Source organism: Grammomys surdaster, unplaced genomic scaffold, assembly GCF_004785775.1.
Source record: "Grammomys surdaster isolate TR1022 unplaced genomic scaffold, NIH_TR_1.0 235, whole genome shotgun sequence".
Taxonomy (NCBI): domain Eukaryota; kingdom Metazoa; phylum Chordata; class Mammalia; order Rodentia; family Muridae; genus Grammomys; species Grammomys surdaster.
This window is the reverse complement of record NW_021604680.1, coordinates 2,245,545-2,272,795: the sequence shown is the minus strand read 5'-3', so window position 1 is coordinate 2,272,795 and position 27,251 is coordinate 2,245,545. Positions and strand designations below refer to the sequence as shown.

The 27,251-nt window shown below is 50.2% G+C and overlaps 1 protein-coding gene across 1 annotated transcript; it reads left to right on the top strand.

Moving 5' to 3' along the window:
* Positions 1-10,261: 10,261 nt before the first annotated feature.
* Positions 10,262-26,201, top strand: Heyl (hes related family bHLH transcription factor with YRPW motif like). The gene is made up of 5 exons (XM_028773844.1): positions 10,262-10,348; positions 16,862-16,928; positions 18,064-18,147; positions 20,104-20,185; positions 23,207-26,201. Exons 1-5 carry the CDS (start codon positions 10,269-10,271, stop codon positions 23,872-23,874), a joined length of 981 nt encoding a protein of 326 aa, XP_028629677.1. The 5' UTR covers positions 10,262-10,268; the 3' UTR covers positions 23,875-26,201.
* Positions 26,202-27,251: the final 1,050 nt, after the last annotated feature.

Sequence of the window (27,251 nt, the reverse complement as noted above, 5' to 3'; positions counted from 1 at the left end):
CCTGACTCTCTGATACGCCTCTAAAAGCAAAAAACAAACCAAAATAAACAAGCAAACAAAACAACAACACTTAAAAAAAAAGTCTCACTAATATATCGTTCGCTGACCTGGAAATTTCTCTACAGATCATTGGTCAGGCTGGCCTCAAACTCATGGAGATCAACCTGCTTCTAACTCCTGAGTGCTGTACCAGCACACCTGGGTCTTATGTACATTTATTTATTAATTATTTTGTTTTATCTGTATGAGTGTTTTGCCAGCATGTGTGTCTGTGCTCCACCTGCATGCAGTACCCAAGCAGGCCAGAAGAGGGCGATGAATCCCCTGGGACTGGAGTTCCAGTTGTGAGCTGCTCTGAGGCCTCTGGGAATCGAACCAAGGTCCTCTAGAAGAGCAGTTAGTGCTCTTAATCTCTGAGCTATTGCTTCTATCCCTTATATACATGTTAAAAGATAAAGCTTGCAGAATTGCAAGCACTCATTTACTCCCTGAACTGGAGAGCCTTGAGGCAGGGAGTTTCAAAGTTTGATACCAGCCTGGGGTACATCTATAGAGGCTCTCCCAGAAAATAAACAAATAAACAATCTCTCTCTCTCTCTCTCTCTCTCTTTCCTCTTCCCTCTTTCCTTACCCATTCCTTCCCTCCTTCCTTCCCTGTCTTCCTTCCTTCCTTTCTTCCTACCTCCCTTCCTCCCTCCCTTCCTTGACAGATTCTTAGTACATATCCCTGACTAGCCTGGAACTCCCCTACAAAGACCAGGCTGGCCTTCTGAGGGCTGAGATTAAAGGTACAGGTCACTATACCTGGCTTCAAAAACAAATCTTAAAACCCTCAGAAAATTTGAGCTGCCATTAACTTAGTTTGCACAATGTGTCTCCAGACCTTAGGAGCAGTGCCTTCTTCTTTATCCGAGTGGCTCTGGGCAGAAGTGTGTGCAGTGCTTTCCTATGGGACTTTCGAGAGAAGCAGGGCCCTCTGTATAGAGACAAAAATATTGACTTTCTTTACCCCACTATTTTTTCTTCCTGAGTTGGAGATAGAAGTGAGGTTTTCTATTTACATCTTGCAGAGAAAATTAAAAAAACGTTTGTCTGATACAGAAAGGAAATTGGAGTACTAAACTGTTGCTCCAAATTCAGAACCATTCCCTCTGAAATGCCATGTTTCCCCTAATTTCATGCATGTGTGGGTCTACTGTAGCTGCTACAACAAACTACCATAAACGGGGAGGCTTAGAAACTTATCTCTCAGGCCAGGCATGGTGGTGCATGCTTTTAATCCCAGCACTCAGGAGTCAGACGCAAGAGGAGCTCTGTGAGTTCAAGACCACCCAGTCTACATAGCAAGTTCCTAGATGGCCAGGACTAAACAGAGGAGACTCTGTCTCAAAGAACAAACAAATGAATGAGCAAAGAACAAAAAGAAAAGGCTCATTTCTCAAACTCCTGGGGGCTGAAATCCAGGATCAAGGATCTGGCCAGTTGGTGTCTGCTCTGTGTCCTTTCTGTCTCATCCAAGGCTATCTCACTGTGTAGTAGAAGGACAAAGAGGCTGTCTTGCTCTCTTCTCTGAAGACACTGACCACATTCATGGGGGCAGACCCTCATGAGCTATTTCCTCTCACAGGCTGCACATTCTAATATGCTGACCGTCGCCATAGGAATCAGGGGTGGGGGTGGACACCAGCATTCAGATGACATTGGTCAGAATCTTCACTCTTTCTCTGCTCCAGAAAAGTCCTATTTTGAAGCCTTGAGTGTTCCATGTGGTAGAGACCTCACCCCAGCGTGAGGATAACGCAGCCTTAACTCAGGGTGGGAACCTGTCACCTGATGGCTGGGTGACCTTGTAATGCATACCTCCACTGCTGCCCGGAGGGCATGCTCTGGGGCTCTCTCTGCCAGAGAACCTGCTTTCAGAGTGTCACTACCCATCGGCTGTAGGGATCACATCTTCAGATCTGCGGTGGAATACTTTTCCCTGAGATTATTGCCACCAGAAGTGACTGAGCATGCGAAGGACATGAATGCCAGGCATTTCTTTTGTGTTTTTTTTCTTTCAAATAAAAATAACTGTGTATGTGTCTATGTCTGGTGTGTGCTGGTGTGTGTGTGTGTGTGTGTGTGTGTGTGCGTGCGCAAGCATGTACAGTAAGCCAGAGGAGGTCATCAGGTGTTCTCTGTCACACTCCATCTCACTGAAGACAGAACCTCGGCTCAGTGTCAAAAAGCTCCAGGGCAGGTATTACAAGTGTGTGTGACTGTGCCCAGCTTCTTATCTGGGTGCTGGAGATTGAACCTGGAGCCTTATACATAAACCACAAGAATACTTACCTAATGAGCTGTATCACCAGGACAACACATGCCTCTTTCTGCACTAAGGAAGACCCTGCTGTCTACCCTGGACCAAGGCTCCCTCAAAACTGAAAGGTTGCCAGCCAGTGGCTCTTACTATGCAAATCACCCTCCTCTCCCCTTTCCTTCATAGGTCAGAGCCCCATGTTGTGTCACACAATTCCCAGAAGACCTGAACAAACATCTATCACCCCAAATTGGGAAGCAATGACAGGCAAAAAAGTAAGAATACCAACGGAGTCTGACTTGGTGAGCCAGTGAGTTTCATTGGAGTAATAGGAATATGGGTGAGGGATTACTTACAGGAGCAGAAATGACTCAGACAGCTGCATCACCAAAGCCCGCCCCACCATGAGTGACAGCTCACGGAAGCTGGGAACCTGGGGCACACTGCACAGCCTGCAAGCAGCTCAGCGTAGGGGAGGGGCATGACTTTTTCAGGCAGCTGGTCTGGTCTGAGTGTCTTCCAGGCAGCTGGGCTGGACTCTGCCTCTTCCAGACAGCTCAGATGGTGTGTTTCTTCCAGGTGGCTGGCTAGTCTTGGCCCCTTCTAGGCAGCCTAGCTTGTCTAAGGAATGTTTCCCCATAGAATGGACTGTTTCACCTCCCCGTGGAACATCCTGTGTCTGAACAAACTTCCCTCCAAGATGGAAGGTTTTAATCTCATGGAAACTGCTCCAGGACACTCCACCAGCCACTCTCCCTCCCCCATCTATCCTTCCAAGCTGGTTCTCCAGGAAATCTCTTGTCTCTCTAACTGGATTCAGTCTCTGTTTCCTAGAAGCGCTAACATGGCACAGCCAGCCTTCCTGGGCCTTTCATTGGCCCATGTCTGGCTACACTTGGGAGAGCACGTGTCTGGGGCTTATATTCTTAAAAGTCTCCGTCATCACTAAGAGGTGAAGTCGAAGTGTGGTTTCCCTGACAACATAAGGACCCGGTAGGCTCCAACGTCAGCCACATCAACTACTTCCCAAGGCCTGGACTCTCACCACCATTGAGTTCCATATAAAAGCACCAGAGAGGGAGTTCAGTGGCAGAGGAAAGACCCTTTGGCTGGGTCCTAACCCAGTCCCTGGTGCTGACTTTCATGTCCTGGGCTGTTTTTACTCCATGTGCCCAGAGGGGCTGAACCTTGGTGGGCAAAGGTAGAAATGGCTGCTTTGGGGCCTTAAGGAATGATTTAATTTGGGGTCAGTAAGACAGCTTTGCAGATAAAGGCACCTGCTGCCAAGCCTGATCCTCAGAACTCATATGGAGAAAGGAATCAACTGCGCGTTTTTCTTTCACTTCCACACATATGTGCTCTTGTACAGACACACACACATGCACACAGGCACACACTCACAGACACACACACACCATAAAATGGAAGGAAGGATTCCTTGATGGTCTGGGAATGGAGCTCGGTTTATATAGTACTTAACTGGCACGCGTAACGTCCTGGGTTTGGTCACCAGCATAAAATAAGGTATGGTGGCACACACCTGTAATCCTATTACTTGAGAAGTGGAGGCAGGAGGATCATAAATTCAAGCTCATCTTCAGCTACACAGTTAGCTAAGCCTGGGTTACATGAGACCCTGAACCTCTACCACCACCCCCAAAAGAAAAAAGGATTTAATTATGGTGGTAGAACTTAATTATTGGGGTGGTACACACCTGTAATCCCAGCTCTCAGGGTTGCTCTGGAGGAAGGATGACAAGTTTAAAGCCAGCCTGAGCTGCATAGCAAAATTCTATCCAAGTGGGGGGAAAAAAAGACCACACCAGATAGTCTGTACACAGGAAAGTACTTTTCTCTCATGCTGCTGATAAGCCCCAGGTCTGAGGAGAGCTGGGCAGGTTTCGGGGACCCAGACAAGGAATGAGCCATCTGTCATGATGTGTGAGCATCGTAAGGACCAGCTTCTCCCTCTATCCCTGCCCCCACTCCCACAACCATCTGACTTCAGGAAGTGAAGCCCTTCCCTGTCTCCCACAGTGTCCTGGTCCTGCTGACATCATGAACACATGGAAGAGAAATCTATGAGATTCCAGCAGGGCCAGAGTGTGGGAACCAAGACAGATGCTTACTGGCACTACCCCAGGCCAAGACTACTCCAGAGCCCCTGGGTGCTGCCAAGGGGGCTCTGGAATGTGTCTGGAGCCTCTGGCTTCCTCCACAGAACGCTGTCCCTTAGGGCCTGGGAAAGCTGGGGAGGTTCTGAAGGCCGTTCCAGCTCTGAGCGGCCACTTCAGGACTTGTGCTCTTTCAACATGGGAGTGGGGACATGGCTGAGCATCCAGCACTGGGGCTTCAGGTCATTCTCAGGAACCCTCCCAGGGGACAATATGACCATCACGACCTCTATAGTCCAGGGCTGAGAGAAAAGAATCAAGCCTGTATTGTCACCCTCATTACCCAGAAAAGGGACAATGTGTGTGTGTGTGTGTGTGTGTGTGTGTGTGTGTGTGTGTCTTTGTTCATGTGTATATGCTACAGACAGACAAACAGACAAAGACAGATGGTCTCACTCTCATCCCCACCAGCCCCAGGGGAAGCTGTGCACTGCCTGTTCCACACATGTGGCTCCCAGCAGCTGCACATTCCGTCAGTGACCAGCTGTGGTGGCAGCTGTGGAGGTGGAGAGTGAGCTCTGATGGGTCCCAGGAGGCAGGGGGAGGGCAGGAAGGGCCTGAGATGAGCAGGGGTCAGGGAGTGAGACGAGGGAGCTCACAGTGTTCTCAGGCTGGAACACAGAGCAGAAAAGCAGCCGCTAGGAAACTGACATCTGGGCCTTGGCACGGAGAGTCTGGGGGAGGTCAGGGCAGCCCCAGAATGCCCTAACTAGTGCTTAGCGTGAGTAAGAAGAGAAAGACTACACAGTGAGACGCACAGGACTAAATCTCAGGCCTCACAAGAGACAATGCTGGGAATGACTGACTTGTAGAGGTAAAGCCATGGGTGTGAACGAATCACCTAGGGGATAGAGACCAAGGCTGGCTGGCAGGAAGGGACACCCTCTGAACACCAGGCACTGTGTGCTACTTCATCCCCACGAGCCTCCAGCAGCAAGAGCGTCATCACCAGCCCATTTTATAGGTGTGAAAACTGAAGTTTCACTGTGTACACCAGGAAGTATTCCTGCCCCTCTGGAGAGCCCAATGCCTCAGATGCAAAGGGAGCAGAGTGGCAAGTCACTACAAAGAAGCCACATGGCCCAAAGATCCTCCCAACAAAGGAAAGTCCTGGTTGTGATTATGCTGTCTTCCCAGGGATCCCAACACTGCCTCCTCCACAGGCAAGGTAGAGACCTTCAGGAACTTTCCCGTCTTTCCCATCACTAGACATTCAGCAAGCCTGTACCAAACACCTACGATGTGCCAGACTCTGCCAGACGGTGGGAGTTAACATGACAAGCCTGACACAGTTCCTGCTTTTATGGGGATTCCAAAGCTGTCCCCAGGACAGACATAAATTATTGCACAGTTGTTAACTAACCAGCTGCTACCAGAGCATCTCTCACCCCCCAACACACACCCTGAGTTCCATCTCCCCCACAGCATGAGAGGCCCCGTGGTCAGCCCAGCAAGGGACTCTGAAAAGCTGGTTCCACGGATGGCACACATGGAAGCTAACCATTTAGAGCCTGGGCCACATCTGTTTGGTGATCTGAGAGAATATGGGACTGTGGCTTCACAGAAAAAGTACCACCAGAGCTGAAGCCTGTCCCTGAATATCTCCTACTTGCTCAGGGCCAGAGCATAGTGTCTGGTACTCTGCAGGAGCTCTCTGTTGGTTGATGGTGACAGGCTCAGATGCAAGCAGAAGGGTAAATCTGGGGGGCCCTTGGGGTGTCAGACAGTGTCAGTCTAAGAGGACAGAGACAGGGAAAGGACTGTTGTTCTCCACATTTCCCTTCTCACTGCTCTGGCCCTGGTTGGCCTGGAACTTGCTGTGTAGACTAGGCTGGCCTCGACCTCATAAAGACCCACCATGCTCAGCTTGGAAGCCTTTTTTAATGCCTACCCATCTTAAAACAAACAGTCCCTAGCTAGACTCCACCCTTCTCTTCCCCTGGCTTAGAGTACGGTTCCACTCTTGCCTCTCAAACTAGTGTTCCTCTGACAGCACATACTTATTACATACCTGTTACCTGCCATACATGGTTCCAGACGCTGGACACTCAGTCGTAGATATGAGACACATGCCTCTGTTGTCAAGTAGTTTACCTTCTTATGGGGTGTGGACAGTAAATAAACAGACATGTGTAATATAATGTAAACTGTTGTTGGATGCTTTGGGAAAGGATATGGAGAGGTAGGAGGCACAGACTGAGGGGGGCTGGTGGCTACTTTGGGACAGTCAGTTGAGTCCTCTCTGGGAATGTGACACCAAAGAACTGGATGGAGTGAGATCTGACACAAAAGAAGATCCTGGGAAGAAAAAGTAGCCTATCCAAGGCTCAGACTCGAGGACAAGCAAGGAGCACTAGCAAGGAGGAAGGAGGAAGGCTGGGGTCCCTGCAGAAGTGAGACAGAAACCACTGGGGGTGAAGCTAGAGAGAAACCTAGAGACAAGTACTCACTAGGTGGCCATTCCTTGTGTTGCCTGGACCATTTGGGAATAAGTACTAGTGTTGCCTCCCTTCGATCTTAAAGATGCTGAGATTTAGATGATAAATTATACACTTTCTAGCAACCTGGTCTGGTTAGTCTTCTCCGTAGCGTTCAGGTGTATCTCACCTGGGGTCAATTTCTCCCTTTTGGTGTTATCTGAAGATTTTTCTGGAAAATACTGCTTGTATCTAGTGGGAAGTAGTTAGTGTGTAACACTCTATAGGCCACAGAATAGCCCCATGCAGCAGTTACCCAAGCATTAATAGTATAAAGGTTGAGAGGCCTATGCTGAGTTAGCACTAGCCAATAAGAACGTTATGGATGCTGTATATACAATCACAGATGTTCTAGGAGCCACAGTGGGGGCAGAAAAAAAGCAAAATACAATGGCTCACCCCTGTAATCTTGGCTCTCAGGAGGCGGCAGCTAGAGGCTCCTGAGTTCAATATCAGCCTGGGCTACATACTGACATTAAAAATAGGAAAAAAGAATAGGATGATAATGAGGGAAAGAAGAGAGTGAAAGAAAATAGCTGAATTAAAATATACACATTTTAATTAAATTGAACTTGAATTAAAATATATGTATTTTAAAGAGATGGCTCAGAGAGCAAGTAAAGTTCCCTGCCACCAAACCTGACAGCCTGAGCTGAAACCCGAGGACCTACATGGTGGGAGGAGAAAATAAATTCCTACAGCCTGTTCTCTCACCTCCACAGGCACAGCACACGTGTGTGTGTGTGTGCTTGTATATACACGCACACACATGCACACACTACATAAATAGATGCAATTTTTTTTTTTTTTTGGTTTTTTGAGACAGGGTTTCTCTGTGTAGCTTTGGCTGTCCTGGAACTCACTCTGTAGACCAGGCTGGCCTTGAACTCAGAAATCCACCTGCCTCTGCCTCCCAAGTGCTGGGATTAAAGGCGTGCACCACCGACGCCCAGCTAATAGATGCAATTTTTAAAATTTTTGTTGTGTTGCAGTCAGAAATTCAAGCCAATCTGATTTCAAGTTCTTTAGGCGTGTGTGTCTGAAAGCCACTGTGTTGATGGCATAGCACTAGGCTTAGAGCTAGATTCCATACCCTTATGTCTGAGAGCTCTAGATAATAAAGTCAAGTTATCTGCCTCTGAAATCAAACTGCCTTGGGACATTCCAGCTCTTCTTCCTCTTGGGACATTCCAGCTCTTCTTCCTCTGCCTGAGTTACTCTACCCGTCTCTTCTCGTTTGGCCAGTTAGGGGTTAAATGAATTAAAACTTACAGAACACTTAAAATAGCAGTTCTCAACCTGTGGGTCGCAACCCTTTTGGGAGATGAAGGACCTTTTCACAGGGGTTGCCTAAGATCATAGAAAAACATAGATATTTACATTATGATTCGTAACAGTAGCAAAATTGTAGTTATGAAGTAGCAATGAAAATAATTTTATGGTTGGGGGTCACCACAACATGAGGAACTGTGTTAAGGGGTCACAGCACCAGAAAGGTTGAGAACCAGTGCCTTAAGACCTTTCTAGCTGCTGTGACTACTCACCAAACAGTAAATAACAGGCTCCACCTCTCCATCCATTTGTCCTCTCCCATAGCTTTAAAGGTCATCTATTACCTAATGACTTCCAAACTTAGATCTCTTTTCCAAAGCCCATAGTGCCTATTTAACTGTGCAGTGTATTTTAAGGACCTGAGATGTCTCTCGAGAACACGCCCACCACAGAGCCCTTACCTTCCCCTGCAACTCTTCCAAACCTTGCTATCTCAGCCAATCACATGGAGCAAGTGTCTGCCTTTCTAGGAAATGCCTAGTGCATGCATTGGGCAACCTCTGCACTGGTTGAGGTTCCCACTGCTTTGGCGTGTGCCCACAGAAATTATGTGAGTGCTGAGGGCATTTGGAACAGAATTGGTACATGTGGCTGCCGTGGCCAACAGAGTTTCCTAACACTGACCATTCATGCCAGTCATATCTGTTCATCTACGTGCATGAGTCTCTGTGCTTGGCCAAGTGGTTGTGTGTGGGTCTGAATGGCAAGAGGCCTGTTCTTCCCCATCAGAAAGCATCTACAAGCAGACACTGCTATGGTGAAAGTGTAGACAGCTTCAGGTAACTAACCCCACTTTCCTACACCAAAAGCTGACTTTCTTCTGGGCCTATCCCAGTGAGCAGGACAAAGGGAAAGGACTCCCCTGGTGCCCTGCCCACCACACCCACCTCTACCATCTTTCCGCTGCCCTGCAAGAAGTTCACCTTGGAAGATTTGCCCTCAGCTTCTCTGAGTACTGTGACCTAGGAGGATGGCAGCTGAATCTCTATGGACGAGGACAGGAACTCTCATTGACTAAATAGTTTTGTCTGTTGTCAGACAGGCTCCCCCAGAAAGAGAAGCCAAAGGCTCCTTTCCTCTCCCTCTCTCTGACGACTGCCAGGATAGCTGTCATTAAGTGAAGTGGGGTGACTCCGAGGGACACCCCACCAACCACCACACCCTACCTACCTTCTCCCTTCCTGTGTTCCCTTCTACAAGTCGGAAGCTCAAAGATCTTGGCCACTGTAAAGCCAGCACTTGGGATGCAGAGGCAGAAGGGTCGGGGATCAGTAGTTCACGATCACGTGCTACACATCAAGTTCAGTGCCACTTTGGGCTCTATGAGACCCTATCTCCCCTCCTCTCTAAACAGCCTTTGCCTAAGTCCAGCCTTCTCAGCTGGCAAGCAGCAGTCACCCCTTTTGGGGTTCACCAAAGGACTTCGAAGCTCTGAGCATCCCACAGCGCATGCCCTCCACACACACACACACTTTGGTCCCCTATGGAAGGAGTGACTGAGGAATTACTTCCAAGAGGTCACAGGCACCCCCAGTAACCTTTCCAAACCTATCTGCCTGCCCTGGACACCCTGGATACCCTGGAGCAGAAAGGTGCAGGTCTATCTCTTATAAAAAAACTGAGGCACTTCAGAGCAAAGTCTGTCGCACAGAACTCGGGACAGATCCAGATTCTCTGGGCTTCCCCGTGGGGCCTCCCAGGGCACCTGCCCAAGGCCACCCAGCGCGCCAGCCCAGGCTGCGCCGGTGGAGCGGAGCCGGACCTCCCAGCGGCCGATGGGGGCGGTGACCGCCCGGGGCCTTCCCACGGTTCGGTGGCGCGTCACCGCGGGGGCGAGGGGGCGCCGGGGCGCCCCGGGCTGCGGTGCAGGAAAGGGCCCTGGGAAAGGGCGGCGTCGGCTCTCGGGCCGGGGCGGGGCTGAGGCGGGGCCCAACAACCAACTCCAGGGATCGCAGGGCTGGGACCCCGCAGCCAGCTTTCGCCATGAAGCGGCCCAGGGCGCCCAGTGGCTCCGACGGCGAGTCTGATGGACCCATCGACGTGGGTCAGGAGAACGATCTTAGGTAAGACAGGGTGGGGCGAGGGCCGTCGGGGTGAGAGAATCCAGCACACTCAGGTTTGTGCGCAGCCCTCAGGTGTCAGCCATGGTGCAGGGGCGTGTGCAGCGACTCCAGTGTGTCCATAGCACCAGTGCGGCAGATTCCTGGGTACCCTGAACCAAATACTATGGTTCCGGGAGCTGGGATGGGAGGACAGTTCGGCTGGAGGATACTCTGTCATTTGGCTACCCGCAGGGAGGCCCCTAAGAAGTTTTCCTGCAGACATTAGGAAACCTTCGTAGACGTAGGTATCACATTCCATTGCCCATAATTTGTCTACTATGACTACATCTGCGCTTCCCCAATTTCACAGTTTTCACGTAGTGCACAAAAGGCCTGGGGGGGGGTGTCCTTTTCCCTTTGAGCACACTGGGATTTGGGTTCAGGTACTGAAGAAAATAATAGCCAACTTGCCGAAGCCTCGACTCCGATCTTTAGTCGCCTTTCCACCAAACCAGCCAATCGCCAATGTTGTCCCGCTTTTGTTAAATAGTCTAACTTCTAACCTGTGGAACAAACTGAACTTGTACAATCCTTGCTGCCTCTCAGCTCGGTGATCCCTTAAGCTTCGGTTTTCTGATCTATAAGATGGGTATAAGTAATAAAGCCAGCTTCATAGTGGGAGTACGGAAGAATGTCAAGGCCTTAGCAGTAGCTCATGGGGAATGCTTAGTGTCAGAGTCTCACTCTGAAAGAGTCTTCAGACCCTTGTCACCCAGCCTACAGCTGCCCCCAGCTCTCCTTAAAGCTATTCCTTTCCTGCCCTTTCTTCCTCTTCCTCCTCCTCTTCCTCGTCTTTCTTCCTCCTCGTCCTCCTTCTCCCCCCTTTCCTTTACTCAATGCTATGGATTGGATCCATAGCCTGGCACATGCCAGCCAAGTACCCCGTTGCCATGCAGTTTGAGCCTTCGGGTTCCCTGCCTGGGCCTGTTTCCACATAGAGAATAGGATGCGAGTGGGAAGACAAGGAACCAGCTTCTGAAGCGGTCTCTCTTGCTCTACTAAACCTTACTGGTCTCTGACCACCATGTACGTGTGCCCTCGCACATGTACACATACATAGAATAACTCTTTTTGGTTTTGGTTTTTCTCGATGGTTTCTCTGTGTAGCTCTGCCTGTCCTGAAACTCACTCTATAGACCAGGGTGGATTTGAACTCAAGAGATCCACCTGCCTCTGCCTCCTGAGTGCTGAGTTTAAAGCCCTATGCCACCACCACACTGCTAATTTTTTTAAGAGGCTACAGATAAGCCGGGTAGTGGTGGCGCACACCTTTAATCCCAGAACTTGGGAGGCAGAGGCAGGCAGATTTCTGAGTTCGAGGCCAGCCTAGTCTACAGAGTGAGTTCCAGGACAGCCAGGACTACACAGAGAAACCCTACCTCGAAAAACCAAAAAAAAAAAAAAAAGAGGCTACAGATAGGCATGGGGACATATGCCTTTAATCCTAGCACTTAGGAGGCAGATCTCTATAAGTATCTAGGGCTACCTTTTGACTCAGTGAGACCCTATCTAAAAAGGGGGTGGGGCTAATGGCAATAGATCTCTCTCTCTCTCATCCTCAAATCTTACATGTTAGGTCTGGGGGTGTATAATACAGTTCCTTATGTAATTCCTTTAAAATTACTTAAAAGAAACTGCTATTTAGAGAAATAATTCTCAAAGCCTATTTCTGCTGATTGGGAGGGGCCCAGCACCACGTGGTGATGGTGAACAGAGGATCTCAAAGTTAATGCCATTGGGTCTTCAAGAACCAGAGTACAAAGTCAATGGCGAAGAGCTGAGGTTGGTCAGACCGGCTTCTGTTCTTCATGAGTATGCAGCCAGGGATACAGTGATTCTGAATAGGATGGAAGAGTCAGAGTGGGCTTTGAGGGCCCCCAAGTGGGAGAGGCCACTCTCAGCCATGGATGATGATAACGGTTTCCTGATGGCTGTAGCATTAGGGCTAAGGTGTAAAGGGTCACTGAAGGACTTTCCTCCTATTTCTTTTTTTTTTTTTTTTCGTTTTAGCCAAAGCCCATTGTTAGGGTCTGGTCCAGAAGACCAGACCGCTCCAAGGAGGGAAAGCAGCTGGACATCTGGTGGGCTGACTTATAGATGCCTCTTTGTAGCACTTTGCAAAGGGCCCTCCCCCCAGCAGACATAAATGCTTCAATTCAGAGACTGCTGAACGATGCCTGCTGTGGCCCAGACTCTGGACTGGGCATCCAAGCCCAGATGTACCCTGTCCAGCCTCTGCCCTCAGGGAGTTCTCAGAGAAGAAGAGTTTCATGTACAAAGAAAGCCAGATAAACTGTGGCAGGGGCCACAGGGTTAGGGCAGCCTGGCTCTAGGGGGTCAGAAGCAGTACACAATCCCTCACGCTCAGAGCTGCGAGACCAAAGGGACATGGTGTGTTCTGATGTCACCAAGGACATCTGCCTGGTGGTAATAGCATCCTGTCCCGCCCATGGAAATCACCCACAGAGGTCTTGTGTGAACTTGGCCCCTGAAACAGTCCGGATCCACACAGAGTACAGCCTCTCCCTTACCCATCTTCAAATATTTCAGGAGCAGCTCCCACATGTCAGCCTGGGAGTCAGGGTCTATGCGCTGTTCCTTTAAGATTGAAGGCACCTGGTAGTCTTTAAAATCAGGGAGACCCAAGTCCCCCCCCACCACCACCATTTCCTTGTTTAAGTGATTTTTTACCCTTTCCTGAACTGAAGTTTTCTTTAAAAAAAAAAAATTGAGTGTGCAAATATCTGCCTCTGAGGGTGAGGCTTGTGTGAGGCTCTATCTACACGTAGCACATAGCTTCTTGCTTTGGCACAAAGTAGCTTCTAATAAGTATTGTCACACGGTGGGGAGGGTGTCACGTTCATGAGGCAGCAAGGTTCGATGGAAAAACTAGAAATGGAAAGGCTGTGTTACTAGGCATGATTCTCAACTCTGCATCCGCCGCACCCCTCCCCCTAAATGACTGTTTCCCCTGAGATCTGTTGCACAATAGATGAGACAAATGGGTACGTACTACTGTCTAGAACAGAAAGTGCGGCCTACCAGAGAGACGCAGTGGGATGATGCATATTTGAGATACATCACCAAGAGTGCCGAATTAAAAGCCAGTAGCTGTGGGACTGGAGAGATGGCTCAGTGGTTAAGAGCCCGGCTGACTCTCAGCACCAGCTTGGCAGCTCTAAGGTGATCGAATGCATTATTCTGTTGCAGACACATACATGCAGGCAGAACACTCATACATATAAAGGAGTGGGTTTTTTTATTTTTTAATAAGGCAGTAAATGTGACTCTGATTCTGAATTTTCCTCTCTTTGCTGTGTGGCTGCCCAAAGGTCCTTTTTCCTCTCTGAGTGTTCTCATTTTACAAACGGTCTTCGTTCTGTGTGATTGTCCATCTGTTAGAGCATTGGAATGCTGCCTTGGCTTGATACTAAATGAGCAGAGTTACGTCCAAGGGTCCCACACAGGGGAGTTCTCAGGTAGAGAAGAGTTTGGGGGTGTTCAGGACTGGCAGGCAGACCACTTAGAAAGCCACACTACCTTGGAATTCCACCAAGGGGATGTAGGAGGTCCTCAGAGATCCTGGAGTCACTTTCTGCTTTCTGGGGCCATGACTCTGCCTAGACTCTCAGAGGAGAGTCTTCCAGCCCTCCTTTCACTATCAGGGCCAGATCCCAGGCTGTGGTGAGCTCTGGCTGGGAGCCTTAAGGATAAGGGGATTGGAGGACTAGTCAGACAGACAGGAAGTCAGACTTAAGAAGAAAAACAATGCTGAATTGGGAGCCAGAAGATAAGTTCCCATGATGCTTTGCTCTTGAGCAGCTGTGTGGGCTGGACAAGCCACTTTGGCCCCCTGAGGCTCAGCATCCTCATCTGGAAAATGGACTTTTATAAAACCCAGAGGAGAGATACTTGGCAGTGGTGCCAAACAAACTGTAAGGTGAGATTTGCCTGGGAAATTTAGAGGAAGGGGCAGATCATGTGGCAGGGTTGACTTGACCAAGAGATGGGGGGGGGGATGAGGGGAAGGTGGGGGAAAGAGCACTTGGCCCTGAAGCTGAGTGCTGCTGTGTCAACCTCTGACAGATGGTCCCTGAGGAGGGATCAGACTGAGAGCCAGTGACGTGGACAGGCTAACCCAACACCCAGAGAGACGCTTTATCCTGCCAAGGAAACAAAGGCTGTGTTTCTTATGTACCTTGGCTCTTAGAGCTTGTCCCCAGTGAACCAGAGAAGCTTTGTAAACAAGCTGCCCTACAGATCTCAGGCCCTGGCTCCCAGGGCCCTGCCTCCCTGGAGCTTTCACCGGCCTCCGAGCAGCTCTGTTTGTCCAGATGTGAGGGCAAGAGATACCTTGTTCCAGATGCCTGGAACAAACCTGTAGCATGTGGTATCTGCTCTCTCCTAAGGCCACCTTTCTGTGAGGCATTGATGAAAACGTTCCAACCTCAGATGCCATGAAGATAGTCACATAGGCTGAGACCCTCCTGGTGAGCCGCATCCGTCCCCCATTCCACAAAAACCCAAGAAGGCAGATTTCTGTGGTATCTGCATTCTTGTGACATTAAAGATAAGAAAGGAAGTAAGAAATCCCACCACGAGATCTGCCGTGTCCCATGCTTGTTGAAGACGTGAGCTATACTAGTGAGTGAAGCAGACGCACTCCACACTCACCGCCCTGTTGGAGAGATGGACGTTCATCAAATAATCATGCAAGAGGAAACAATACGCCAACATAAATGTGGTGGATGCAGGAGTCTGGGAACGTAGACATCAGGGACATCGAGCAGACTAGTAATTGAAGAAAGAAAGAGAGAAAGAAAGGAAGAAAGAAAGAAAGAAAGAAAGAAAGAAAGAAAGAAAGAAAGAGAGAGAGAGAGAGAAAGGAAGGAAGGAAGGAAGGAAGGAAGGAAGGAAGAAAGAAAGAAAGAAAGAAAGAAAGAAAGAAAGAAAGAAAGAAAGAAAGAAAGGAGGAAGGAAGAGGGGGCAGGGAGGAGGTCCTAAAGGAGGATACATTTGACGGCAATCTGAAGGACAGTTGAAGTTAAACTTGAGGTGAGGAGATGGGCTGGACCAGAGACTTCTAGAGCACAGAACACATATGCAAATGTAGGACAGTTGGAGCCTGCAGAGCAAGAGATAATCAGAACTAAGAGGTGACAGGTACCAGTTGGACCAATCAAAGGGTGGATCTTAAAAGCACTGAGAAGCCACAGAGGAGATTTAAGATGGACAAGATCAAGTTTGCATTTGAATGATCACTTTACTGGTAGTACAAAGGGTACAGGGGACCCAAGGGAAAGTTATTTTAAGGCTGTGGGTGAGAGAAATAGGGGAGCCTGGAGATGAAACTGTATAGATGTGGAATGGGCAGGTTTTAACCAGGTAGGATGAAGACAAAGGATGAATCAAAGAAACAGCCGGAGGACTAGGAGCTAGAGGTGGGGGAGGGGGTGGGGGTGGGAAGGGAGGGGGGATTTGCTGAGATGGAGACTTGGGTAGGCAAAGGAAGAGGTGTTGAGCAAGGTCATGTTTGAGATGTTTGTTGGCATTCCAAAATGGCAAGAGAGCCCAAAGTTGTGGCGCCGAGCATCGACAGGGTTGGGTCCTCGATGCTCTCCAGTGACCCTCTGCCATCTGACAGGGCAGCTAGAGCAAAACACCATTCTGAGGGGAAGCAGTTGGAGTGGTTATTCTGGTCAAAATCTGGGCAGGAAACCCCTCGGCTTGAGTCTTTGTAATACAACTACTGGGGTTGGAGCAAACATCCATCATCCAGGCCGAGCTGCAGAGGAAGGCACGGTCATGGGAGGGAGGGTGAGGATGCCCGGACCCGTGCCTTCTGGGAGGCCAGAGCAATGTCCCCGAGCGTGCGAGGAGACTGTGACCCAGATGCCGCCTCCGCCTCGCCCCCGGCCGCGCCGCGTGGGAGGAGACGGCAGCTGCGGGACGGGCGGAGGGCGGGCGGGCGGCGGCTCCCGCCCGTGGGAAGCGGCGACATCTGCGCTTTCCACGCTCCTTCTCAGCGGCTAGCTCTGAAATTTAACCCGCCGGCCCGGCCCGGCCGCCGCTGGCCCGCGCCCTCAGTCAGCCCGCCCCCGGGATCGGGTTGCAAGACTCGAGAGGGAGCATCTCGGTTCGCGGTTCCCCGACGGCTTGCTGCCCACAGGGGCAGGGGCTAAGCGAGCCACCGCAGCCACCAGGGGCTAACAGGCAGGAAGCTGGGAGAGCACGGAGGTCTTGGCCCTGAAGAAATGGGTCTCCGGGGAGAAAGGGAGAGCGGGCGAGCTCTCTCATGCATGTTCTGCGCCCCTTCCTGACCTAGGAGACTGTGGCCACCTGGGAGCCCTGCCCTTACGCACCCCATTTTCCCCACTCCCTCCAGGCCTGCTGCCAGCTTGGCCTTCCAGGTCAGCCTAGGTCAGGGAGATGATCCCTCAGCTCTGAGAAACAAGCCTTTCTCTTCCTCTGCAGCCAGATGGCCAGGCCGCTGACCACCCCCAGCCCTTCGCAGATGCAAGCCCGGAAGAAACGCAGAGGGGTGAGTGAGCCTTTGAGGAGCTCAAGCAGGGTTTGCACTCAATCCCAGGAAGCCGTGCCCATCATCCCAGCCGACTACACGAGTTCAAACCCAAGCTCTGCCAATTGGATTCCTGGAGGCTGGGCATACCACCTCCCGTCCAATCCCTTGCTTCTTCCTGACTGGACAGGTGGCACCTACCTCAGAAGACTAACTTGTTTGTTTTTCAAATTCACTTTGTAGTTGAGGATGCCTTTGAACTACTAATCCTGCTGTCTCCACCTCCCAAGTGCTGAGATTACAGGCCTGCATCATCACACCTGATTTTTACAGTACTGAGGATTTAGTTAATTCAGGCCTCAGCACACTAGAGACAAGCACAGTGCCAACTGAGCTACATCCCCGACGACCGGAGGGCTATTCCTAAGACAGTACAACACCGTAAACTCTGAGCGCCACCCATTAATACTTTCGTTGTAGTCTGCCCTCTGCCCCGTTTTCCTCTGAACCCATAACTTTCTTTGCCCGAGCCAGGAGGTGTGCAGAGGGCAGCACACTGCTTCCTGCTCCCCATCTTAGTCTGCCCTACCTTTTCCTGAGCATCCAGTGGCCTGGGATCCAGCCAGAGCCAGCCAGTCACTCATTCTCTCACTCACCAGAAGACTTGGTCAAACAGTCTTTCCCTACTTCATATTCTGTCTCTAGAAAATGAAGGATTATAACTTCTGCCCAGCTACGGGGATTCTGTTGCCAGAATTGCAGGGGGAGACAGATAGTGTGAGTGAAGAGGCCTCTGTGGTTGAAGAGAGCGAAACTCAGAATTCTGGTGTTCTCACGATCCAGTGACTGGCCTAGCAGAGGCCCCCAGGTCTATACCACTGCTGAGGCTACATATTCCTGCTCTGATGGCCAGTGAAGATTGTCCCTACAGACAGTACAAGACGTCTGAATGCTAGGCCCAGCTCTTAAGTTTATACTGTGTGACATTAAACAAATTATTGTCATTTTGAACTTTCATTCTTGTCTTCCATAAATAAAGAATAGATTTACTGCCTAGGAAAACTGAGGGAAAATATGACTCAGTGTCTGTCAGGGCACTGACACTGGAAAGTGTGAGGGAATGCCTACAGGAAACGTCTCTGTATTAACTTTTCAGATCATAGAGAAACGGCGCCGAGATCGCATCAACAGCAGCCTTTCTGAGCTGCGACGACTGGTCCCCACGGCCTTTGAGAAACAGGTATGTGGCGTTGCTAGTTGTGTCAGAGGAACTACCAAGTGGGCAGAAGACAGAGTGTGTGGTTCTCACAGCATCTCCTACTGCCTGTGGGAAGATGGCACAGAGGCTATGAGCACCTGTTGAAGATCTGAGTTCAAATCACAGCTGCAGCGCCAGCATTGGGAGACAGAGACGAGCAGATTCTAGGAGCTGGAACAGTGATGACTTGAGTTCAATCTGGGTCTCACATTATGGAAGGAAAGAAATGACGCCAGCAAGCTGTCCTCTGATGTACATGAGTGTGCACATGCATGCACACACACACTCACACGCATGCACACCACACACACACACACAATTTTTAAAATGTAGTACTAGAAAGATGATCCAGCAGTTAAAAGTGTGTGCTGTTCTCCGGAGGACTGAAGTTGCATTCCCATCACTCCATGTGACCCCCAACTCTAGGAGATCTGACGATGTCTTCTAGCCTTTGCAGGCTCCCGTACACACATGGACATGCATTCACACAGATCCAAACAATAAAAATCTATGAAGCGATAGAGAATGATAGTAGAATGACTCTACATTATCTCCTGACCTTCATATGGGTACATGTGGGCACCCACACACACACATGCACATATACACGGCGTGCATGTGCCACACTCATGCACACACACATGTCTCATTATCACTGACCTGGGGACGAGGGGATTGGACAATTGCATTTAGCAAGGTGTCTCAGGCTTTTTTTAATTTATTTATTTTATGTATATGAGTACACTGTAGCTGTCTTCAGACACACCAGAAGAGGGCATCAGATCCCATTACAGATGGTTGTGAGCCACCATGTGGTTGCTGGGATTTGAACTCAGGACCTCTGGAAGAGCAGTCAGTGCTCTTAACCGCTGAGCCATCTCTCCAGCCCGGTGTCTCAGGCTTTATATCTGACTTGTATTCCTTCAGATTGAATCCTAAGAAGGATCCTGAGAGACAGGGATTCTTCTGCACATTGCACAGGCAAAAATGAACAAACAAAAACAAGTGAAGGGCAGAAGTGTCATGTGATTCTATCTACTACATTATATGGATTGCACTACATTCACAGAGAGTAACTATCTGAGCAGAAACAGGACATGTGGCTGTATCACATGTCCTCTGGCATTTCCAGAATTCTTTGAAAGTAAAAAAGGCCACTCAGAAAGTGAGCATCATCACTGAGCATGGTAGGGGGCAGGGACTACAGTGGAGAGACAAACTGCTTCAGAGATCCTTATGCTATGCTCAAGGCTCAGGTCGCCTGAGGCTCAAGGTTCAGGTCATCTGCCTTCCCTTAGGAAGTGCAGATCAGCCATTCCACAGATGCTCATTAAAACCTTCTCAGAACCAGCCATGGACTAGACTTGGTGTCTGTATTTAAGGGACTGGTATGGAAAGTTGAACCCTTCCTATGGGTGCCAAGGTTCCCTAGAGGTTTAAAAAGCATTTCCCAAGAGAGAACAGAGGAAGGGCAAGGACTTGGGCTCAGATAATGTGCTAGGTAGGACTTGGAGATACCAAAGTTGGAGTTGGATTCCCAGGATAGCAGATCTACGGGGCAAGTGGGGTCTGGTGATGGCGGATGAAGCCACGGAGGTAGATGAGTGTTTGTGGGAAGAGCAAACAGAATGAGTAGGGCTGACATTTACTGGGAGCGTTTCGCCCGCCAAGAGGCAAGGCAAAAGAAGGCTACAGAAAAAGAGATCTCAGTGGAGGCAGTCAAGTCAGGGGAGGATTTTCCAAGGCAGCCCAGCAGTGCTGCAGACAGGCGGACTATGGTGTGAGCTGGCGGCCATCTTTCAGATCTGGAGAGCTTGGACAAAGTAGCAGCTCAGGTGGTCAGGGAGTGGGCAGAAATGGAGGTGGTGAATGCTGCCGGAGGAGCATGAGCAACAGCTATCAACTGCAGGCCTCACCCTCTGCCTTCTCTCCCCGCAGGGCTCCTCCAAGCTGGAGAAAGCTGAGGTCTTGCAGATGACTGTGGATCACTTGAAGATGCTCCATGCCTCTGGTGGCACAGGTAACAGTGCTCTACTCCCTGGGGAGTTACTCAGGTTACAATCACTTCCACACAGGGCCCTGGAGATCAAAGGGTGAGCTTAAACTGGTGCACAAAGTAGGTTGTAACTGGCCTTCTGGCCCTCAGTCTGTGGAACTGAAGGAAACTGTTGTTTGTTTTGAGAAAAGTGTCTCACTCTATAGCCCAAGATGACCTCGAATTCACAAATCTTCCGGCCTCAGCCTCTAGAATACAGAGATTACAGGCAAGAGTCGCTACACTCGACCGTCTTTCCTCTCTGGTTGTCTCCCTTACTACTTCCTGTATCTCTTTCTGTCCTAACTCTTTCCGCAGCTCCTCCTAGTCTTAGAGGATTGTTCTGTGTACCAGGCTTCCAAAAGTCTCACCAGCAAGACCTGGTTGATGGGTAGCTTGGATAAGCAAATTCTCGATAGAGACCCAGGCTTCAGCCAACCTGATCCCAAGTAGGAACCTGCCTGAGATTTTTAGCCATAGACATCTTGTTAGCGTCTCTACCCACTGGCCTAAGCTTGGGAACTGCTGTTGTACCCTTGGCAGTGCTAAGAGACATGCTCACAGCTGGTGTGGGATCGTAGGAAAATACAAATCATTCCATCCTTTAGTTCGTGCCTTCCATTAAAATCATGAAGCAGCAATGAGTTTTCAGAGCCTTCCAGGTGAGTGTATACATTGTCTCCAAGTTTCTAGGTGTGTTTGGTGATTTCACCGGGAAGCCTTCATACTCCATAGGCCTTTGCTACGAGAGCGGCTTTCCACTCTGGAAGAGAGCAATAGCATGTTAAGTGGTCCGAATCGTTACTGCTCAGCAGTGGCCCCTAGGGGCAGGCAGGACTGCAGGATCTCCCCACCCCCAAAAGTGTTAGTCCGGATTGGATTGTAGGAATTTCAAGTTTAGCAGACCCACCCAATTAACTCTAATGCAGGCAGCTCCTTTTGAACAGTCTGCCAAAGGAACACATTCCTAACAGTGGCATCCGGTGGGGAGATGCTCCGAATTGTATTCATGGTTCTCCTATTAAAAGGAAAGTAGTGATTAGCATGTGGGCAGCAGTTTAAAATGCTGCCTTATCTCACCTCATTCTCACAAGAACCAGGAAGGAGGGGGTGTGGGGGTGGGCTGTCCTCATCACTCCAGTCAGGCTTTTAATTTGACCCCTGGTTCTGCTGCTTCTTAATTCTGTGACTTAAAGACAACTGGTTTATCCTCTCTGCCCCTGAGTTTCTTCAGCTATAAAGCGGGTATGGTAGAAGAGTGTTTACGAAGATTCAATTAGACACTGCCGTGAAGTGTGCAGTAACTCAGCAGACACTTGTTTAAAAGGAACAACACAGCCCGGCATGGTACCCCCAGGTAATCACAGTCCTCTGGAAGTGGAGGCAGGAGGATCAGGAGTTCAAGCTTACGGGAGGCCCTGTGTTCTAAGCCAGTGTGGACTCCATGAATCATTGTCTTAAAACTTAACTAGTTAATTAATTAACAGGGGCTGAGGCTGGGCTCGGTTGGCAGAGTGCTTGCCCAGTAGTCACAGAACCTGGGTCCATCCCTAGTGCTGCATAAACCAAATGTGGTGGCACAGGCTATCCCAGTGTATGGAGTGTGGAGACAAAGAAGACCAGAAAGGTCAGCCTGGACTACATCAAGCTGGATCTCAAAGTATATAAAGAAATAAATGAGTAAAATGAAAGAGTACAGCAAACACAGACAGGACACATGTGCCATCACACAGCAGAACCAACTCCTGAGCTGTCCTGTCCCTCAGAGGGTCCCAGCCATGAGCCAGGGACAAGATACTTGCTGCCACAGTCAGGAGCCAGGACGGGCTGCTCTTTCTCTGCCCAAAAGGTGCCTGAGAAAAGGGTGGGTATGTGGAGGCCGTGGAGATGTAGATGCCTCTGGGGATAGGCATCAATGACATCAGGCCAAGAGAGAGCCCTTGCCTGATGGTAGCTATGGGGGGTGGGGGCAGTATATTCTAGACTGTCTCCTGAGCTGGGGGATGAACTCTGGTGCAGCAGCGGCAGGCCTACCTTTCCATGTATGGAGCGTGTCCAAGTACCATTTCATTTTAGCCTCTCTCCTCACTAAAGCAGGTTCGATTCCTTTCCCATTTTCAGGCTAAGGAAACCGAGGCTTCGGGATGCCAACCCATGGTCAGGTGGCCAGTGTAAGTGGCAGGTCTGTGATTCCAACCCAGCTCTGGTGGCTTTTAAAGACTCCACCACTACAAAATTGAGCCTTCTTCAAATGGCCTTCTACTCTGATGGCTGCTGCCATTTCTCCTCTTCTTAGACCTGCCCCCTTTCAGACAGGGCTATTCTATTATCTTCTGTGTTCACAGTCTTTTCCCAGGAGTTCGCTTAGTGAAATTATGTTGGCCACAAGGTTTTCTTCGCATTAATCATGAAGTGTGAAGACAATAAATTTTTTAATTCAGTGTGATTTCTAGTGCTTTAAAAAAAAGATTTATTTATCTATTTTATGTATGTGAGTACACTACAGCTGTACCAGAAGAGGGCATCAGATCCCATTACAGATGGTTGTGAGCTACCATGTGTTTGCTGGGAATTGAACTCAGGACCTCTGTTAACCACTGAGCCATCTCTCCAGCCCTTCTAGTGATTGTTTGTTTGTTTGTTTGTTTGTTTTTTGATGTGTGTGGGTTTTTTGTTTGTTTGTTTGTTTGTTTTTTGGTTTTTTGAGACAGGGTTTCTCTGTGTAGCCCTGGCTGTCCTAGAACTCACTCTGTAGACTAGGCTGGCCTTGAACTCAGAAACCCACTTGCCTCTGCCTCCTAAATGCTGGGATTAAAGGCATGTACCACCATTGCCTGGCCCTTCCAGCAATTTTTAATGAAAGACTGGGACTCAGAAGAGACAAGTCCAAGGTCACTTGGTCCTTGTAGGCTGTATAGGTGGGGGAGGTCACATAGGGTTTTGTTCCCCCCCCCCCAGGTCTGTGCTCCCTCACCTGGCATGTCCTTATGGTCCTTTCCTTTACAGGGTTCTTTGATGCCCGAGCCCTGGCTGTTGACTTTCGGAGCATTGGTTTTCGGGAGTGCCTCACTGAGGTCATAAGATACCTGGGGGTCCTGGAAGGACCCAGCAGCCATGCAGATCCTGTCCGGATTCGCCTCCTCTCCCACCTCAACAGCTATGCAGCAGAGATGGAGCCCTCACCCACAACCACTGGTGCCCTGGCCTTTCCCGTGTGGCCCTGGTCCTTCCTCCATAGCTGTCCAGGCTTGCCTTCCCTGAGCAGTCAGCTTGCCATCCTGGGAAGAGTGCCTGGCCCTGTCCTCCCCAATGTCTCTTCTCCCCCTTACCCTCTCTCAGCCCTTCGGTCCGCACCAGTGCACAGAGCTGCTGGTACCATCCCTCCAACCCGGCGGAATTTGTTGCCTGGCCGAGGAGCAACTTCTACCCAGAGAGCCCATCCTCCCGAGAGGCCAGCTGCCCCTCCACCCACAGGCCTTGGTGTCAGGGCTGCTAGGAGCATAGTGCCCATCCTGCCATGTTCCTCCCCAACAGCCCCTGGAGCTGGGAAATCTGATGACAGTGTGTCTGGTTCCATCTCCAGTCCATCTCCTTCGGGGCCAACTGGGAGGCCTGCGGGAGCAGTGTTCTACCACTCCTGGGTCTCGGAAATCACTGAAATTGGGGCTTTCTGAGTGAATTCCCCACAACCATCCCCTAGGAATGAGAAAGGTTCTTTTTTTCTCTCCCTGAAGCTCTAAAAATGGTGTCATCTTTTCTGTTTTGTTTTCTGGAATGGCTTCTATGCAAAGGCACCTCTCCTCACCCATCAGAGCCTTGCCCCCCCTCACCCTCCTCACCGCCTGATACCCACTGCAGGCTTTTGAGAGCTTTTTGAGCCTTAGTCTCATTCCCCCCTGGCACAGATGAGTTGCATGGTGCCTTGTGAGCCCCTAGGTACTGTGGACCCAGTACACACATGGACCGTGGGTCTGGGTTGAAGCTTTAACGTCAAGGATCTCATGGCCAGAGCCAGGTTGCTCTTGTGAAGAGGTGAGACACACCACCCCCTTTAGTGGGGATGACTGGTGGGATTCAGCCATCGCAAGCCAACAGGATGCAATGCACTGTCTGCTTCACTTCCTGAAGACAGAAACGAAGCAGGGGCTACTGAGAAGTCTCTGTGGCTCACCCCATCACAGTGAAACACAGAACAGATGTATTCTACAGTCCATCTAAGGCCTGCAGCTACCATCATCCCAATTTCAGACGTCCAGATGACCACTCACTGCCATGACAAACCAGGCCAGGAGGATTCTCCACAGCCTCAAAGCTCTGTGGCAGGGCATCCTTACTACCAGGTTTCTACCATGCTTCAGACAGGAGCCAGGGCTGGGAAAGCAACAGGAGAGCCCATCTCCCTGCCTCTCAGGCACCATCCTCCAGCACTATGGCCCTTCCCACAGGGTTCCCAGTGCGGAGGACCAGTAGCCCCCGATGGTGGCACCCCCCAAAGAAGCATTCTCTTGGGATTCAGCACCAGACATCTGAGCTGCCTGGTTTGTATCTGGCTCCAGAGCCCAGACTGCTGCCACAGCCAAGGGCTGTCAAGCTGGATAAAAATAACTTGGAGGAGGGGGAGAACCATCAGAGGCGGCTCTTCAAGGTCATGGAGTGGGTTGAGGGCCTGAGAGCCTGCTCACCCAGATTTCACACAGCTGGCTTTGCTCAGAGGAGGCCCACTCCCTCCTCAGCTCTGCCTCAGGCCACTGGCTTTTAATGGGAATAAATGATCAGTGGAACAACAGAGACTGAACCAACATTTAGGATTGTCCTGTCATCAGACAAAGTGTGGAAACATTTCTACCCTCTTTGGTGAACACCTTCTCCCCACAGTACCCCCCAGGACCACCCAGCATGCCCTCTGGAAGCACTCTGATTAATCTCTGGCAAAGCCAAGACAGTGGGAACCTAGAACTGGTTACTCACTAATGCTGGGACTATGCTGATCATGAAATACTTTCAAGGTCACCCTGGAAAGCCTCCTCCCCCTCAACCCCATCCCCAGACTCTGATGGAACCATGGTCCCCAGAGCTGTTGTAAGGAGCCTATGGGCACAAGATTAAAGTTTGCAAAAGACATGGAGCAAAGGAGCCATTTCAGAAAAGTGGGACAGAGGGCAGAGGTCACCTGAGTGGCCCAAAAAGTGCTTGTGAATGGGTCAAGAAGAGATAAAGGCTCCCTTTACTCCCTAATGAAAGCAAGCTCTTTTAATATTGCTCCCAGATTGGACCTATCTGAGGACATCGCTGTGGCGTGCATCACCAGCCTACTGAGGGAGACAGATACAGGGGCAGAAGGACACTCCTGCAGGCCCCTGCAAGTGGGGAGAGGAGGTGATAGATGTCCCCGGATATTCAGGTCTCCCTGCAGGCCTGTAGCGTGGCAACCTCCTAGCCAGAGATTCAGTGTCCACTCACAGCTTCCCCGAGGGAAACATTTCCACGCTACAGGTACTCGAACTGCAGAACAGTCTCTTGACACCATGGAAATATGGTGGGAGTGGCTGAACCTTTTGAGCATCCATCCTGATTGGTCTTGGATTCATTCTTCCAGGAGACTGGGTGGGCCACCCTGCCCCCACCCCCACCTAGCTGAGATCTCAAGTCCTCTGTTTTTGGTCCCAGGCGGAAATCTCTGGTGGCCCCAACAGTCTCATCCCACTTCAGGGTGTTGCAGACAAGCAATAAAGATGTTTAGTTCTGGACACTTCCACCAGACTCTACGTCCTAAGTATTTCTGGAGTCTTGAACTTACAGCCCTGGCCTGGCAATGTTCCCCCCCCCCCCTAGATTGTCCCCCAGCTTCCTAGCTTCTCTCTGGCTGTGCCATCGGTTCTGAGCAGCCACCGGAGAGAACGTGGCATGTGCAGGGCACATCACATCAACCCAGCCTCAAACCTAGACACCCCCACCCCCTGTTATTCTAGTGATAACAATCAGAGCACTTTTACAATCCAAACCTGACTTCTAGTCTTATTTCTTGCTGGGCCCAAACTTGCTCGGTGCTTATGCTACACAGGCCTGTTGTCATATCCCCAGTATTTCCATCTTAGAGCTTCTCATATGAGAGTCCCAGAGTGCTCCCCCACTCCCTTTAAGTGGCCTACTTCAGCTCCTCAAGCCTTGTCTTCCAGGTCACCTCCTCCTGGAGGCCTTCTGGGACTAATGTGCTTGAATAGATCACTCATCTGAAAAGTTCCATTGTTTCCCTTCCTGGAGAGTTAGCTGATGTATGGCTGCTTGTGTGTCTACTTGATCAGGTACATTCCCCACCGGAACGTAAGCTCAGTGAGACCAGGAGCCAGAGTTGGCCTGTGCTCCCATACGCAGCCGACTTCTGTTGTGTAAATTGATCAAGGAGGTGAGAAGGCTTCTGGTTTCCTGCTGTGGTTGGCAGACTCTGCTGGGGGGTGGGGGTGTTGGTTCCACTGCCCTTCCCGATGGCTGACTTTGAGAGGAGACAGGAGAGCCCGGCTGGGCCAAAGCACTGGGGGTTCTGACAGAACCGGTCAGAAGGCCCCGTCAGAGGAGACGCAAGCTTGTCGGCCTGGGAGTGAACACTGACAGCTGAGCCTGCCAGCGGGCTTGTTCTTTGCTCTTGGCCTGGCTCCTTGATACATCTAGCTCCCAACAAACCCAGCATTCATGGAGATCTACTCTGTGCCAGCCAGGCCTGGCAGAGCCAACAGTAACAAACCCATGGTCACTCAGAGGGCAATATATCCTTTGCCTAGATAAGCTGGGCATGAGACAATCCCTGGAGAAGGGAGAAGGCTGCAGAATGGGGTAGGTATCTCTGGCTAGACAGGATGTGGGAGGGGACCTGGAAGGAAGCCCTCCCAGAGGTGGTCCAGGGGACTCCCTTGCCAAGATCTAGAGGCTCATCCAGGAGCTACAGAAGCAGGCTCTGAACATATGTGGAAGATGGGCTAGCCTGAGCTCGGAGACTAATCTTTATAACACACTTGCTAATGAGAAATCATTTTCTTCAAGTTCTTTATCCTTCTTG